The sequence below is a fragment of the Pinus tabuliformis genome, chromosome 2_2, assembly GCF_031772625.1.
Source record: "Pinus tabuliformis cultivar Carrire ecotype Pingquan chromosome 2_2, CPIR1, whole genome shotgun sequence".
NCBI classification, from domain to species: domain Eukaryota; kingdom Viridiplantae; phylum Streptophyta; class Pinopsida; order Pinales; family Pinaceae; genus Pinus; species Pinus tabuliformis.
The window spans coordinates 527,387,665-527,404,920 of NC_142300.1; the positions used below are offsets into that span (position 1 = coordinate 527,387,665).

At 35.2% G+C, this 17,256-nt stretch overlaps 1 protein-coding gene across 1 annotated transcript; it reads right to left on the bottom strand.

The window, feature by feature from the left end:
* Positions 1 to 454: 454 nt before the first annotated feature.
* Positions 455 to 2,799, bottom strand: LOC149193674 (putative xyloglucan endotransglucosylase/hydrolase protein 32). The gene is made up of 4 exons (XM_089407397.1): positions 2,505 to 2,799; positions 2,300 to 2,400; positions 1,206 to 1,426; positions 455 to 911 (listed from the first exon to the last, which is right to left on the bottom strand). The coding sequence occupies exons 1-4, from the start codon at positions 2,797 to 2,799 to the stop codon at positions 455 to 457; spliced, it is 1,074 nt and encodes a 357-aa protein (XP_089263523.1).
* Positions 2,800 to 17,256: the final 14,457 nt, after the last annotated feature.

Consider the following 17,256-nt stretch of genomic DNA (forward strand, 5'->3'; position numbering starts at 1 on the left):
ATTTTAAAAACACAAATTATATGATCAAATTTAAAAAACACACACTGATTTGACTGAAGTACCAAAATCGATGCCAGTAGGCCATGAGTTAGAATTGGACTCACAAGAAAGTCATAGTTATCAAGGTTCATTTGTTAAAATGTCAAGAATGTTTGCATTTCACTTGCTGTAAGAAAACCCACTTTACTATTTTTGGGAAGCATAATTGTGAAAAGCCATAAATTTGAGAAAACTGTTCTTAAAAATCTGAATCGAATTTTTTTTTCTTCTTGACTGGGTATCAACATTGAGAATCCTTGTCGAATAAGATGAAAGAGCAAATAAAGATTTCCTGGTATAGCAAGCTCTGTTAATTATTATGTATAATTTATGAAATACATGATTGCACTCCCAATTTCAATTTATTAATAGATAATTCAGATCGAAAACATGGATCTAATTCCTGCTCGCTCACTCATGGGAGGTTTATTGAACGCTTGGAAGTAGCAGAGGTAATGGAAGAAGTGGGCACTGCAGAACATTCAGGCATCGAGCCCTTGGGATATCGCCTAAAATCTTGGCAGTAATCGTAGACCATGTAATTCTTTTGTACGACATCCAGAGCTTGAAGCTGGTACTGGTTGAGCTCGGGAGGGAAATTACAGTCCAAAACTCTGCCTTGCGAACAGTACTGATTATCCAGATTGTAAAGTTCGTCCTTCAATACTGGAGGGCAGGCCACGGTGATGAAGTTTGTGTATGTGGAGAGGAATGGCTGGTAACTGTAATTGGCTTTGTATCTTCCCCCATCTGTTGCCCATGAAGAAGCATCCCATATAGTTGCATAAACTGACATTGGTTTGGAAGGGTAAATCACTCCCAGGCTCTTCACCCTAGGAAATGTTCTGATGGGAATACTGTCCACCATGAACCTGCAATACCAGACAGTAGGAACAGAGTAATTTCATGATCTGTCATTATCAAGTCAAGAAAATGATGGTAATTTCATTGTCATTATCAAATCAAGAAAATGATGAGAATAATCAGGAATGGGAGTATGGTGTAATCCTTGCAAATAGTCATAAACACTATCTGTAAATAGTTAATAAATGCAAATAGTCATAAACACTATTAATAAATACAAATGGTCATAAAAACACTTACATCAGAATACAGAATACATCTCACATCGTAAACATTAAACCAAAAAAAATCATTGTACATACAGGATTTGACGAGGTGTCCAAAGAATTGTGTAGTTATGAAAGTCTTCGGTAGGGTCGAACCAGAGATGGAATTTCTGTTCCCTGCCTATGATATGGCTTCCGTCTCCTGTCCCGTTTCCATAGACGTTGGTCTGGAGTGTGTAAGGCTCCCCAGGGATTGTTCCCAGGAACTCTATGTCTATTTCGTCATGCCAATCTGGGTAAACTTGGTTGTTTGACAGCTGAGTAAAAATCATAATTATACAACACAGATTAGACTCACCATCACCTGAATCAATTTCTACTCAGTTAATTCATCAATTGATGCATTGAACAAAAGTAGAAAATACCTATAAAGTTTTGTGTGTTTTTGATAATGGTGGAGCTTCCACCACAAAAACAAACATGATATAGGATGTTTTCTATAATCTATATAGTTTTTCGTTTAGGGCAGCAGGTGTTATTGGGTTATTTTTAAAGGGGTTAGCCTTAATTTTGGTAGGAAAATTGAAATTAAGTACAGTGAGGTTAGACAACTACATTTTTTGAGAAATATAGATTATTTCAAGCTTTTATTCTAGCTAAAGAAGAAAACATCAAAGATTTGGTGGTGTTGGGAGATTTGCATGTAGTTATCCATGAGCTTGTTCATGGATCTTTGCCTAAGGTTTGTATGTAGCTAACCATTATGGATCGAATCAGAAATCAGAAATCAGAAACAGCCTTTCTCTACTATTAGTTTCTTTCATGGGCTGAGAATGAACAATTCTACAGCAGATGATCTTGCCAATAAAAGTGTAAAATTGGAAGCAGGAGTCCTAATGAGAAATGGTATTCCTTCTATGACAACTATTCCTTAACAATGAGTTGCTACCCAGTATAAATTTTATGTGTATCTACATGTTTTTTTTGGAAAATCTACACCTCCAAATAAAACATGTCCTTTAAGATAGTAAAACCGCTGAGCCTCTAAGAATTTTCATTGTCTTCATTGCTCTGCAATCAACACTCTAAGAGCGGATTTTGATTTAATACCATATTTCCATCACCTTTAAAAAAAAAAATCTACACAGTTTTATTGAAAAAAACAAATTCAACAAAATCGAGAGAGTTACATAGAATGAAGTGATGATTCCTGCAGTGTAACCGGCCTGAAGTTTAACAGCAGCATTGAAAAAACCATACATGTATGCTTCTTTAGACTTGAACCCACTACCTGTCAACAACAGCAGACAACGTATCACATAGTTTTAGATTAAAATAAATGAATTTAAAGCCATGTTCGTTTTCAGACATGAAAAGGGAAGAGAGGTGTGTTACCAGATGATCTGTCTAATGTTAGTGTTACTGAGGACTCATCTTGGGAAACTTCTTGGTGTTGGGAACCCCATAGATTGGCATAGCCTTCTGAAAACTTCATAGTCCTGAGATAATTCATCATAGGAACACCAGGCGTAGATGGCACAGCTGGCTTTTCTTCAGAATTAGCTGCTAAGACCACCTTGACTATATGTTCTTGATTGACTAAAAGAATTAGCAAACAAGAGAGGAAAACTGAAATGCTTAGTTCCCATCTGCCAGTGTAAGGGAGAATTGAGTTCAGGTGGGCAGCCATATTCACAATCTATGCAGCAATTCAAGATTCTCAAGAAAATTTGTTGGTGGATTGCTATGGAGTCCAAACCTACATTTATATAGTGGCAATCAGCCTACGATGGGGGTACAAATGAATAAGTTGGAGCACTACCCCTCTGTGTGCCACCAAACATAAATGATACGTTAACTGATGGATGGATTCTGGGCAATGCCATTAAATGTGAATTGGTCTCACATTTCTTACTGAATGTCAATTGTGATCAGTGCAACGGCACCATCCTCGAACAAGCTTTGCTGGTATCCCACTCTAAATCATGGGATTTTCATTTTTTTTTTGTCAACTAATGCAAGGCTTTGCATGCCAAGAGAAAAAATGAGTTAAATGAATCAATCTCATGTTTCTCGCCAGCCTACTAAGTTGGCTAGGTGGATCATGTGTCTGCATTGTTTTTATTTGTATTTTTTGATTCTAGAATGCTGCTAGATGAATCATGTATATGCATTGTTGTTCTTGTATATAGATGTTTTTTTGTGTGGACATAAATGGGATTGGGGAACCAGTAATCAGTAGAATTTTATCTATATATTAATCAAGCGAGTTTTCTATATAATGTAACATGCTTAATAACTTAACACTGCAATCAAAATTAGGGAAAATTGAGCGATTAGATGGTAAGGGAAAGTAACGCCCCAGCCGACGAGAGGGATGTTAATGAGGAGGAAAAATGTGGAGTTACATGTGACATTGTTGAAAAGAGCAAAGTTAGGTGGTGACAAAGAAGTGGGCTTACCAATGTTTTTTTGTTGACCGTGCATTTCCCCGTGAGAGAAGCCAACAAACTGGTTAGCACAGTAAAAATTTAATATGATATCAGTGTTAATATGGGTTTACCGATTAAATTTATTGTTATGGCATATCTGTTTCATCAGGTTGGAGGCAAATAGGCGAAGTAGAAGCGTCTTGGGATAATAAGATAGGTGGAGATTATATGAAATGGATTTATAGTTTACTAATTATGATTTATGTTTTTATTGTTTTATTTAATTAGGTAAGTATGAATAAGGATATATTTTCAATATAAAAATGAAAAAGTTAGATTGTTTTTTAAATATGTTAAATAAATAATATAAATATTAAGTAATTAGATATTCTTGGGATAATAAGATAGTTGGACATTATATGAAATGGATTTATAGTTTACTAATTATGATTTATGTTTTTATTGTTTTATTTAATTAGGTAAGTATGAATAAGGATATATTTTCAATATAAAAATGAAAAAGTTAGATTGTTTTTTAAATATGTTAAATAAATAATATAAATATTAAGTAATTAGATATTTTTGTTGGAGAAATATTTTGTTTAATTATTTTTTAATTAAATAGATTTAATGATATTTTGTAATGAAAGTAAAAGTAATTGATTTAAAATTATGCAAAATTTAATTATTATTTATTTGTTTTTTTCTAATGTGCTTCATGGACTCCAAAGTTGGTGACCACTATATCCATAGGAACGGTCTCCGTTAGAGCCTACTCATTTCAAAGCCTAACCCCGATGGTGTCGAGGAGAATTGACACTGTGAGCTCTCATAGAGAGGTGCTTATGCCATGAGTACTTGACCAATTGAGCTAACCCTTGGGGCTTGAACCCAACTATTATATACTATATATATCTTAATTCCAGTTTTACTAGGTTTTATGAGGGATACAATTTTTCTCGGTGTTTTTTGTTTTTTTGTTTTTTGTTTTAAGATTAGAAAAAAATGATGAGATAAAAGGTGTTCACTTATTTTTTGGATCATTTTAAATCTTAGTTTTTTTTCCTCGAAAAAAACCTCATATTTTCATTCATTTATAAAAAAAGGTCCAAAAATACATACTGCATATGCACTCCTATGTGCATTCCTTGGAAACTGCCATGTCCCCACATGAGGCTATAAAAAAACTAATATATGTCCACAAAAAAAACCGGCCCATAGTATAAGTTGTTCTATGAGAACTACAAAAAGGGTCGATCATTGTGCTAGTGCATCAGTATATATGGAACCTACAGCAAAAAACAACAAAATAAAATACAAAAAACTATAAAAAGATAATAATATACATGGGGAAAGATCAAGTAATGTTGGCATCACTTGTCTTCCCCTTCTTTCCTTTCTTTTTCTGGACTTGTTTCCAATTCCCACCTTTAAGATCCACTGGGACTAGAGCCAAATCACACCCAACAGTTTCTGAAGGATGCTCTTTATCTGAATCTGAGCTTTCTGAGATGTGGACACGTTTTGTGCCCACCATGTCATCCTCTTTGTATGTCATATTTATCTATTGGTCTATATCTTGGAATGCTACAAAATGTTGTTGTGAAGCATTTTCATCCTATGTGCCTCCATGTTCTTATTTTGTTGGATTTTTCGTGGTTTCTTCTTCTTCTTCTTCTTCAGAGAGATGTGGTTCTGAAAACTGCCATCCCTTTGGCTTGTGAATCTTTTTCTTTTTTGGGTTTTTCTTAGCTTGTGGGAAAACATCTTGAAGATGTCATGTTTGAAAACAAAAACGACATCTGAATGTTGTGTTCTCATAGTCTAAAGTTTGTGACCATTGAATTTTTTTATGTTTTAAAGTTATATGATCCAATAAGCCATTGTTGAGGTCAATCTCCATGCATATTTTGGCAAAGGTAAACATACCTTTATATATTTCTTTCTATGTCTCTTTTTTTGAACTTGCCCAAAATATTTCCAATACCCTCTAAGACTTGATCATGCCAAAAGGAATAGGGAGGTTTGGGAGTCTCACCCATACCGGAAATGTAGTGATGACCATATTTGTTGCATCAAATTCTAGAAACCATGGAGTAATAATGAGCCCTTCTCTACCCCAAAATCATGGCCCTTCATTTAGTGCAAAATCCATATCCTTCTATGTATCAAATTGTACAATAAAAAACCCTTTGGAGCATAAATAAAAGTCACAATTGTGTGTCCAAGTAGAAAAAATCCACTAATGGAAGGCTTCTGATTTGGGCCAGAAACCATTAAATCTAAAAATAACTGCCTTGGATTAAAGAGCGGTGAATAGTGAATTTACCTCTAGAATGTTTACCTCTAGTGCAGGTGTATGCTCCATCTGGTCAACAATGTAAGGACCTAGATTGCTTTGTATTTGTTCTGTTGGAGAAGAAGGTTACCCTTTCATAACATCTTTGAAAGAGTTAGTTTTCCCATTTTGTTTCCTGGGTCCTGAAGCTCCTCCTCTCAACCTTGAGTTCAGGATTAATGTTGAGTTCCTTGAAATGTTATAGTTTTGGATCTGGAAAGAATCATTGAGTACCTTCCCTTCATATTGCAAACTTTGAAATATAGTAGGAAACCCCCACTTTTTCTCAATATATTGTTTTATAGAGGAGAAAAAGGCAAGTCTATTGGTCTATATAGAGCAGGACTTCCCACTCATGTTTTTTATGAAAATTTGAAATATACTATGAGCCTTCACATCCCAGGGCACACATGATGCATAACCCAAAGGGAAAATCAGTGCGCACAGAGGAAACGAGATCATTTAAAATCGTGGTATGAGGCCTTCCTTAACCCTGTTGTCTAGAAGGCATATCAGACTTTAAAAAACAACACAGGGGGCACAGGGAGCTAAAAATAATAACTTTGTTGGCAAATCCGACCCATTGCTCTCAAGACATCTAGATCCCATATTCGACTTGCCCCACCTTCATTCCTGAGCCAAACTCTGTTCCCGCCATGAAATAAGACGAGCCAATCCTCCTCAGCCATATCTTGAAGCAGAAAAACCAGTCTCCATTGTTCAACCATTCCCCAACAAGGAAGCCAACTCCTGGCAGGTGGCGACATCTAGTAAAGAGAGGCATAGCGGGTGAACCCTAGAAACAATCGTGCATACCATTTTTCCTTCCAATACTGGTTCATAAAAATCCCTTTCATAACATCCATTTGTTCATTTTCTTTTTAAAATCTTAGTTAAGATGGATTTAAGCTACTTTGTAGTCCACATTGAAATAATTTTTTTAATATTATTATTATTATTTTAAATGGCATGTGTCAAGCAGTGAATGGATCAAATATTTCCTTATATTCAGAATTAAAAAAAAATCTGATGTTTGAAATACTAATTTTTTTTAACTTTTAATTACCTTATATATCTTTTTCTTTGCATAAAGTTGATATAACATTATTTTAATTACGGTGAAAATTGAAATATTTTATGTACAGTTAAAATTAAATATTTTTTTTATTATTATTTTAAATGTCACATGTAAACTTCATGTTATGTTGAGCGTAGAAGGGATTACACATCTCCCTCATATTGGGTTTTACAAAGCGACCTTTCAGTGCAACATGAAAGGTATTATTCATCTTGACTGCACGAATTCCATGTTGAACACAAAATGAATTACTCATCTCCCTCATAATAGGCTATATAAAATATATTTAAACAAAAAATACTTTTAACACACACATAAAATATTATTATTTGGGTGGTTAGAGAATCCAATAAACTAATTTCCTTTCGTCAGATTCTACGTAGGATCTTGTAACTCAATTTCCTATCGTCAATGTGAGATTGGTAGCTTATCAGATCAAATGTGATGCAATGAAATCTCATAAATTTATTTCCTATATTTAGATAGAAGATATGAGGAAACATTAGAGTTAGTAAAGGTTTTAGGGTTGGATTTGAGCTTGATTGAAGAACTAAGGATGTGGGGTACAAATATGGAAACATGTGATAATTATTAGGGTTTTCAAAAAAATTCAAAAATGTTTGCTCGCTTAGTGAAGCTAAAATGTGTGCTTTCTCAATGAGAATACTTTGTAACTAATTTATTCTAGTTTTCTTGTTGGATGTAAGTCGAATTTAAGGACTAAGGATGTGGGGAGAAAATATAAAGCATGCAATATTTACTAAGGTTTCTATACAATTTGTAAAATTTGTGTTTGCTTAACCAAAATATTTGTTAGGTCCCTATACTACTAGTGTAGCCCCTTATTGTTATTAGTGTAACCCCCTTATTGTATTGGTGTGCCCATGTAGTCCCCATATTGGTATTATTGTGCCCCATAGAATCCCACTATTGTTATTGTTGTGCACTTACATTATTGTTGTTATGTCGGCTCTGATTATATTGTGACCCCTTAGACTCCTATATATAGAAATGAGGTCTTGTCATTTGGATCATCAAAGAATTGTTCATTTACGTAATGTAAAGGAGGTTTCCCCCTCAAAGAGACTCATTTTGAAGTCATTGATACATCTCTTCTTCTATTTTGTGAGCCGGTTTCATAACATTTGGTATCAGAGCTTTAGATTCTAGGGTTTCACTACTTCAAACAAGTCATCGTGGAATTTTATTTATAACTTATTGTCTACGAAGTTTCAGAAGATAAAACTAAAACCCATTTGAGTCGAAATCTAGATTAACCTCGTGTATAAATTTTAGAACTTTGTTCACTATAGTTTCAGAGATATGATCAAGGGAAATTAGGGTTTTTGCAGGCTTTCGAATTCTATCTCAAACAAGTGACCTTGGGAAAATCATCATAACTTTCCCTCTAAGCATCAGATTAAAATTTCATAAAAATCCACAAAAATAGGACAGAATTTAGTTTTTTGGGTATCACTTTTGTGGTCGAAGGTCAAAACAATGACATGTGGAAATTCATACAATTTTGATCTACTGAACTAGTCTATAATCAGGGCATCATGAGATATTGGGCATAACTATTTCTTGAAGAATCCAATCTTGACTAGACTTGTGGGGTTGGAAAGAGGACTCATAGGGATACAACATCACAAAATTTTTAGAACTTAGAGATCCGAAATTACAGAGTTACAGTTGTTTCAATATCAAGCTCCTAAAAGCAAGAAAAAGAGATATGAGGAAGTTTGATGGCAAGGATCCGGTAACTTGGATACTACAGATGGAGAAATATTTTGATCTACATGATGTTCAACTTTTAAAAAAGGTATGTATTGCATCTTTATATTTAGAACCAAATCAGTTTGTATGATATAGAGAGCGTTGTTCTCGTAAACCACTTGTCACCTAGTCAATTTTTACGGAGGAAATGATAGCACATTATGAGGATCCAAAGAGAAACACCCCTTTAGCCAATTGATAAATCTCAAACAAAAGGGTTCAATAGCAGAGCACATTGAGGACTTTCAAAAATTGAATATAATGGTAAATGATATTCTAGAGAAGCAGAGGGTTGATGTCTTCATAGGGACTTTAAATGATAACATTCAACATGAGGTTCGCCTTTGGGAACTTGATTCATTGGAGAATGCATTCAGGTTGGCAAGAAAAATTGAAAACAAAATTATGGAAACAAGGAAGCATACCACTCACAACTATAAATATGGAAGTGTGGTTGCTCCTAGCCTTCCACAGCCTACATAGTTGACACCAAAACAATTGGAAGAAAAAAGAGAAAAAGGGCTTTGTTACAGTTGTGATAGAAAATACACTAAAGGTCATAAGTGTGTTGAGAAAAAATTATTTTACATAGATTGTGAAGAGGAGGAAGAAAAGGATCAAGAACATCAAAAGAAGAGGATATTCAAGCAGTGGAATATCACATCGAGCATCAACAACAAGTTCTACATGTCTTAAAGTATAAACCCACTTTGGTGTAGAATCGAATGTAACAATAGGCATATCAACATCACAACGAAAGAAACTTTGATGTAGGCGACTGGGTATTCTTATGGCTACAACCATACAAACAAAGGTCCCTCAAGCAAGCTAAGAAGGACAATAAATTATCACCAAAGTACTATGGTCCTTACAAGGTGTTACAAAAGATTGGTATTATGGAATACAAATTGGAGCTTCTTACATCTTCCCAATTGCACCTAGTTTTCCATGTTTCATGCTTAAAGAAGGTTATAGGTGAGAAGCTCTCAATTCAAGAAATATTGTCAGAACTTGACGAGGAAGGAAAAATCATATTGGAACTTGAAGAAGTCATGGAAACAAGAACCCGACAACTACGAAGTCGATCAATTTCAGAGTATCTCATCAAGTGGAAGAACTTACCCGCTAAAGATTTCATATGGGAGGATGAGAATTTTATACAGAAGCATCTAGAACTACTCAAGCATTGAGGACAACACTTTTTGAAGGAGAGGGGCATGTTAGGTCCCTATACTACTAGTGTAGCCCCTTATTGTTATTAGCGTAACCCCCTTATTGTATTTTTGTGCCCATGTAGTCTCCATATTTTTATTATTGTGCCCCATAGAAGCCCACTATTGTTATTGTTGTGCACTTACATTATTATTGTTATGTCATCTATGATTATATTGTGACCCCTTATACTCCTATATATAGAAAGGAGGTCTTGTCATTTAGATCATCCAAGAATTGTTCATTTATGTAATGTAAAGGAGGTTGCCCCCTTGAAGAGGCTCATTTTGAAGTCGTTGATCTATCTCTTCTTCTATTTTGTGAGCTAGTTACATAACAATATTCCACAAATAACTTCTTCCTGTCCGTTTATAGATTTCTATTGGATTTTATGTTCGGAAGGACATGTGGGGTCATGTGACGGGGATTCAACATACTTAATTTTTTCTTAGGATCTAGGTTTTATGTAACAACCCTCGTGAAAATTTCATGTAATTAAAGTTAATAAAGGAAAAATAAGACCATAGTTAAGGGACACTTATTCCAAGTTGAATGTTGGGCAAAGATATCCTAATGGGCATCACTAAATGTGTTTTTGGCTAAGGAAAATTGGCAAAGGCTAAGGCAAAGGCATTAAAAGGAAAGAAGGAATTTTCAGCACATTTATTTATGAAAATAAAGGAAATTAGGAGAAAAGGAAGGTGAAAGGTCACATGTTTCATGTGAGGAAGGAAATGAAGGAAAACAATGGAAAAAGAAGAAAATAGAGGCCTCATTCATAAAAAGGATTTTGAGGATCAGTTGGTAACCTTTTGTCAGTTTAGATTTAGAGCTCTCTCATTATTCTCTCTCTCACTCTTGGTCACTTAGAGTTTTCTTGGAGCACTCTAGTTTGAAGCAAAGGAAAGGAAAAACAAGCAAGGGAAAGGAAAAGTAAGAAAGAATCAAGGAAAGGAAAGAAGGATCAATCAGCTTCAGCAGGAATACTTGCAGGTAACCTTTTTCATGTGTGATTTCCTAGCTGGTTTGGACATGCATGTCTTTTAATGTTGGTGTATGGTTCTCTTGCTGTCAGTGGCATGGTTTTTCCTAGTTGTGACAATGGATTTCAGTGTAGCCTTTCCTTTTTCCAGATGCCATGGTGTTGGGATGTTTATTTCAATTTCTGACCTTTGGTTTTCCGGATGGATTTCAAAATCGGGGAGGAGGTGGTCTCAAGTTTCATTCCAAAAATCTTAGGAATCACTTGGCCTATTTTGGCAAGATACACGGTAAAGCCTGAGGGAGAAGTTTCAGTTTACGGCCTAGTGATATAGGTTTGGATTACAGTAAAACCAAAGAGACTAGTCTCGGTTTAGGGCCTAGTGATCCAGTTTGGATTGCAGTAAAGCTTGAGAGACAAGAAGATAGAAAATTCCTCGAGGATAGTGATGGATTTTAGATGGCATTCCAAGTTTGGTTTGGTTCTGATCAGAGCACCGGTTTTGGTGTGCTCACAGTTTGATGAGGGTGGAGGTGGTTTAACCTTTGGATTCCCTTGGTTGTACTTGTATTGGGTGTTCTATGAGATCATGTAAGTTTTAACCCCATACAGAAATTACCTACATACAAATTCTAAAAATAGAAAGTAAACAATGGCGAGAGCATAAAACATAAAACAAATATACACAACGATTTTCCCCTAGATCCCAAAATTGGGACTACCAGATTGATTTTTCATTATATTCCTTTCAATTTTACAATACATATATATATACATGTCGAAGCATCCATAAACCCCAATCCATTAACCCTGGATTAGAACATAACCATAGTTCCCTTAAGCGGATCTACAAAATACCATGGGCAGAAAAACATCATGCCCAAAACCATGTGCGAAAACTACACACAAAACCATAGGTAGGTCTGCCCACATAATATAGGGTCCAAAACTATTTTCCCCAGGGATTTGCCCTGAACACCATAGAGGGGAGATACCGCCCCCCCTATGACTCCCCTTCTATGCCCGGTGCAATGAAAGGGGGTCTAGTCACCCCCCCTCTAACCCTTCGACTTCACTACTGGGGCTAGTCATGGAAAGAATATAACAGACACCCAACATTCTCCCACTTGTTGTTTTATTTCCACAAGTGAGCTTAGTCATTGGTCTAGCCTTGCAACCATAGAAAATTTTAGGGGCGAATGTTCGCCCTTTGGCAAAATTAAGGGGTTTTAAATTTTTAGTGGGCGAATATTTTGTATCATAGTACATTTTTACAAATCACCTCAAATAGCCCACCATATTTTAAGGGAGAGGGTAAAAAAGGTAAATTTAGCCCTTGAAATTAGGAGTTACAACCTTCCATTCGCCCATTTTCAAGAATAGGTTTTATTTAAGTGAATCCTATGGGCCAAAGGCCCAAATACCATATTTATAAAAGAGGTATGGTAAATTAATAAAAATATAAATAAATGAGAGGTATGGTAAATAAATAAAACATTTTTTATATTTACTCCATAAGTCACCTTATATACATGCAAGGGTGCAAACAAATAAAAATATAAGTAAAGTGGAGGTATGGTAAATAAATAAAACGTCCTTTTATACTTACTCAAAAGGTATGGTAAATAAATAAAAATATGAATAAACTAGATGCATGGTAAATAAATAAAACTTCTTTTTATATTTAGTCCATAACCCTCGTTCTATTTATGAAGGCTCAAGAAAGAGGTTTTATTTAAGTGAATCCTATGGGCCAAATACCATATTTGTAAAAGAGGTATGGTAAATTAATAAGAATATAAATAAACGAGAGGTATGGTAAACAAATAAAACATTTTTTTATATTTACTCCATAAGTCACCTTATATTTATGAACACTCAAAAAATGCGTTATATTTAGGTGAAACCTATGGGCAAAATACTATGGGACAAATACCATGGACTAGATTGTTATTAATACCATGCAAAAAAACATTATTAACCCTAATATTAGTATTAATAAAAATAAAAATGGCACATGGTATTGACCCATGGTATTCACCAAAATGGCACATGGTATTGACCCATGGTATTCACCTGGAATGTAGCCTATTTAAATGGGGGAATTAAACCAGCATAGATCCATCTTTACTCTGTATCTACTAACCCCCGAGAGGTATCAAATATCGTGATATGCAAACTAGCATAGAGTGAAAAAAATGTTTGATCCAATCAAGAGTAAAAATGGATGTTGTAATTTAATGTATGTTAAACATTTTAGCTTGGTTAAAATAAAAAATAATTTAAAAATCAACTATTAATTTTATTAATTTTTATAAATTACTAATAGTAATTTTTAAGCTCCAGGTTTATGATAACCCATGGTATTGACCCATGGTAATACCATGGTATTCATGTGATCATAGACTATTTAAAGGGGAAATTCTATCATCTTAGATCCATCTTAATTCTGGGTCTACCAAGTGCTTAGAGGGATAAATAGATTTCATCCCCCTAAGAGTGGTAGATGTGGAGTTAAGATGGATATAGGTTGGTTTTTATGATAATGAAGATATTAAATAGACTTAGGAAATTATATTGTAAAAACATCTTAAGGTGAATGGTTAAAGCATAAACATTGGACAAGTATATTTGTATACTTCTGTTTTAAACTGAAACAAATCTAGGGCTAAAAGGAATGGATTGCTTGCACTAGTTATCCTTCTATAACTTTCCAACATATGCTGGAGTAAACAAATTGTAATTTGGGTAATTTTTCTAATTGCATATAGGAACATACTTGTGTATTGGCAGGGTGGTTACGAGGTCCCTAGAAGTGATGCATTTGAATTTTTCTTGGTTTTATATATAGTATTAGGTTTTTTCTCATGCTTTTTGTGAATGGCACTGGTGAATTTTATCCTACACCCACTAGGTTATCGATATGTAATTTCGGTGATTTTGATTTCAAAAGATATTTTAAAGAAATGCAATGATTTCATTTGTGTATTCAATAAACACAAGAATTTATAATTGAGTAAAATAGAATTTATAATTGAGTAAAATATTTGCCATGCCTAGTGAGAGATTCGCCGAAGAATTATATATATACATATCATATTATTGATAAAATCGCCTTCCATCTTTCCTATTTACCATGGAGATTCGCCCATTTATTATACATGTAAATTTAGGGGGGGTTCTTAAAATTTTCCCTGCCTGCAACACCCATTGTTTCTCTACACTAAGAGAAATTCTCAGTGCTCACAGACTTTGTCAATGCATTTGTAGTATTCTTCAAATTGTCCACCTTTACCAGCAACACCTTTTAGTCCTCAACCATATCCCTTACGAAGTGATACTAAACATCAATGTTATTTGTATTTAAATGATAAGCAGGGTTCTTTGCCGAGAAAATTGAGCTTTGGTTGTCACAGTCTATCCTTATAGGTTGTTGTACTAACCTCATACTTGAACACAATCTTTGCAACCAAATTGCTTCCTTGTTTGCATGAGTGGCTGCCATGTTTTTTGCCTATGTAGTTGAAAGTGCCACAATAGACTATCTCTTACTCATCCAACTAAAGGCACCTCCAAATCAGTTAAACACATACCCACTTGTATATCTTCTCAGATCCAGATCTCCAGCCTAGTCTGCATCAAAAAAGCCACGGATGTCCAAAACTCTATCCAATCCTGGTATTCCTTGGTAGCACAAACCATATTCACTAGTGCCATGCAAATACTTCAAAACCCGCTTCACTGTTGTCCAATGTTATTTCCCACGTTTTGACATAAACTTGCTCAATACTCACATTACATGTGCAATGTTTGGTATAGTACAGACCATTGCATACATCAGGCTATTGACTGCAATTGCATATGGAACACAAGACATGTTCTCTTCCCCTTCTTGTGCCTTGGGACATTGTTCAACAGATAACTTTACACCTACAAGAATAGGAACCTTCACTCATTTACTATCCTGCATATTAAACCTTTGTAGTATTGTCTTGAAATAATTCCTCTGGTTTAACCAGAGCTTCCTCTTTGCCCGATCTTATTTAATTTCCATGCCCAAAATATAGTTTGCAGCACTAATATATTTCATGTCGAATTTGGAGGACAATTGGGTCTTCAATTCTTAGATAATTTCTTTGTTATTTCCAATCAGCAACATATCATCCACATACAACACCAAATAAATAACACGGTCACCAATTAATTTAAAATACACACAATGATCTGCTTTGCTTCTAGTGAAGCCAAGTCCCCGTATATATGTATCAAATTTCTGATACCACATCCTTGGTGACTATTTTAACCCATACAAAGACTTTTTTAATTTGCATACCAGTTCTTTCTTACCCTTCACTGCAAAGCCTTTAGGTTGTTTCATGTAGATCTCTTCTTCCAGATCCCCATGAAGAAATGTTGTCTTCACATCCATTTTTTCTACCTCAAAATAAAAAGCAACATCAACAGATAAAAGTAATCTAATAGAAGCTACCTTGGCAACAGGAGAAAAAAATCACCAAAATCAATTCCTAGCACATGGGAATAACCTTTTGCTATCAATCAAGCTTTGTCTTTCTCCACCTTGCCTTCTGCATTCATCTTCTTCTTAAACACCCATTTGCTTCCAATGGGTTTCCTTCCAGCCGATAACCCACCAAATCCCAAGCCTCTTTTTTGTGCAAAGATGCCATTTCATCAACCATGTCCTCTTTCTAGAGCTTGCCATCCTCTAAATCTACTACTTCCCTGACAGTTCTGGGATCATCATCAGTATTAGATAAAGAAAAATTTGAACAGAAACTAGTTGGGCTATACCTTTATGGTTGCCTTCTTTCTCGAACTGATTTTCTCATAACTAGAGTTTGTGGTTCTTCATCTTCTGATTCCTCTTTTGTTGTAGAGTCTGATTCCTCCTCCTTTAGCTCAAACTCTATCTTCTCAGGTTCCTTTGGTAGGACTTCATGTTTAATAACATATTTCACCTCTCTAAACACCACAATAAAGGTTGTACACAACCTTCCTTGGTTCTAGGTTCCAAATATTATAACCTTTTAAACCATTCTTATACCCAATAAGATGCACCTTTCAGATTTACTATCCAACTTGGTTCTTTTCTCCTTTGGAACATGTACATATGCATCACATCCAAATACCCTCGGATGTGAAAGAGAGGGTTTCTTACCAGTCCATACCTCTTGTGGAGTCTTATCCTCCAATGCTAATGAAGGTGATCTACCGACCAGGTAACATGTAGTCTCCACCGCCTCTGCCCAGAAATCTTGTCCTAACCTGACACCATTGAGAATGCTTCTTGCATTTTCCATCAATGTCCTGCCCATTATTTCTACAAATCCATTTGCTGAGGTGTGTATGGAATAGTATTATGTCATGCTATACCACACTTCTTACATAACTCTTCAAATTCCTTCTTGAAAAACTCTCCATCGTTATCTATCCTCAGCACCTTTATCTTCTTCTCTTTCTGGTTTTCCACCAGAGCTTTAAATTCTTTAAACTTATCAAAGACTTCAGATTTCTTCCTGAGGAAATATATCCATGTATTCCTTGAGAAGTCATATATAAATGATACATAGTACACAAACTTACCCAATGATGGAACCGAAATAGGTCCAAACACATAACTGTGCACAAGATCTAATATCGGTTTCGCTCTCTTAGCACCAGAGGGGAAACTCACCCGATTCTGCTTCCCATATACACAATTTTCACAGAAATCAAAATCCAAAGATAAATTAGACATACCTTCTACCATACCATTACCATGAAGTATTTAAAGGCCCTTCTCTCCAATATGTCCAAGCCTTTGATGCCATAGCATGCTCTTTTCTCCAGAGACCACTATATTTTCTGGTCCACTTTCAGGAACCACAGAACTGTTGCACCCATCAATAATAGTGCTACCCTGAAGCTTGTACAGAGTTCCAATCCAAACTCCCTGCATCAATACCAATGCTCCCCGAACCATATTGCAGGTATCTTTCTCGAACATTATTTTTACACCTGCATCATTTAGATTGCTTACAAAAATCAGATTTCTAGACAAAGCAAGAATATTCAGAACAACCAAAAGTGTTCTAATCCTTCCACCTTTCAACTTCAACTTGAATTTTTTGCGACTGGAAATTTTGGCCTTCCTTTCGTCCCCTAAGAATAAATCGCCACTATCATATTTATCATACTCGCAGAACCACTCCTTGTGGGGAATGATGTGAAAGGATACACCTGATTCAATCAACCATGCCTCATAATCTACATGTGTACTTAAAGAAGAAGCCAAGTACACATCCCCACCTTCATCTGAGGTAGATTTC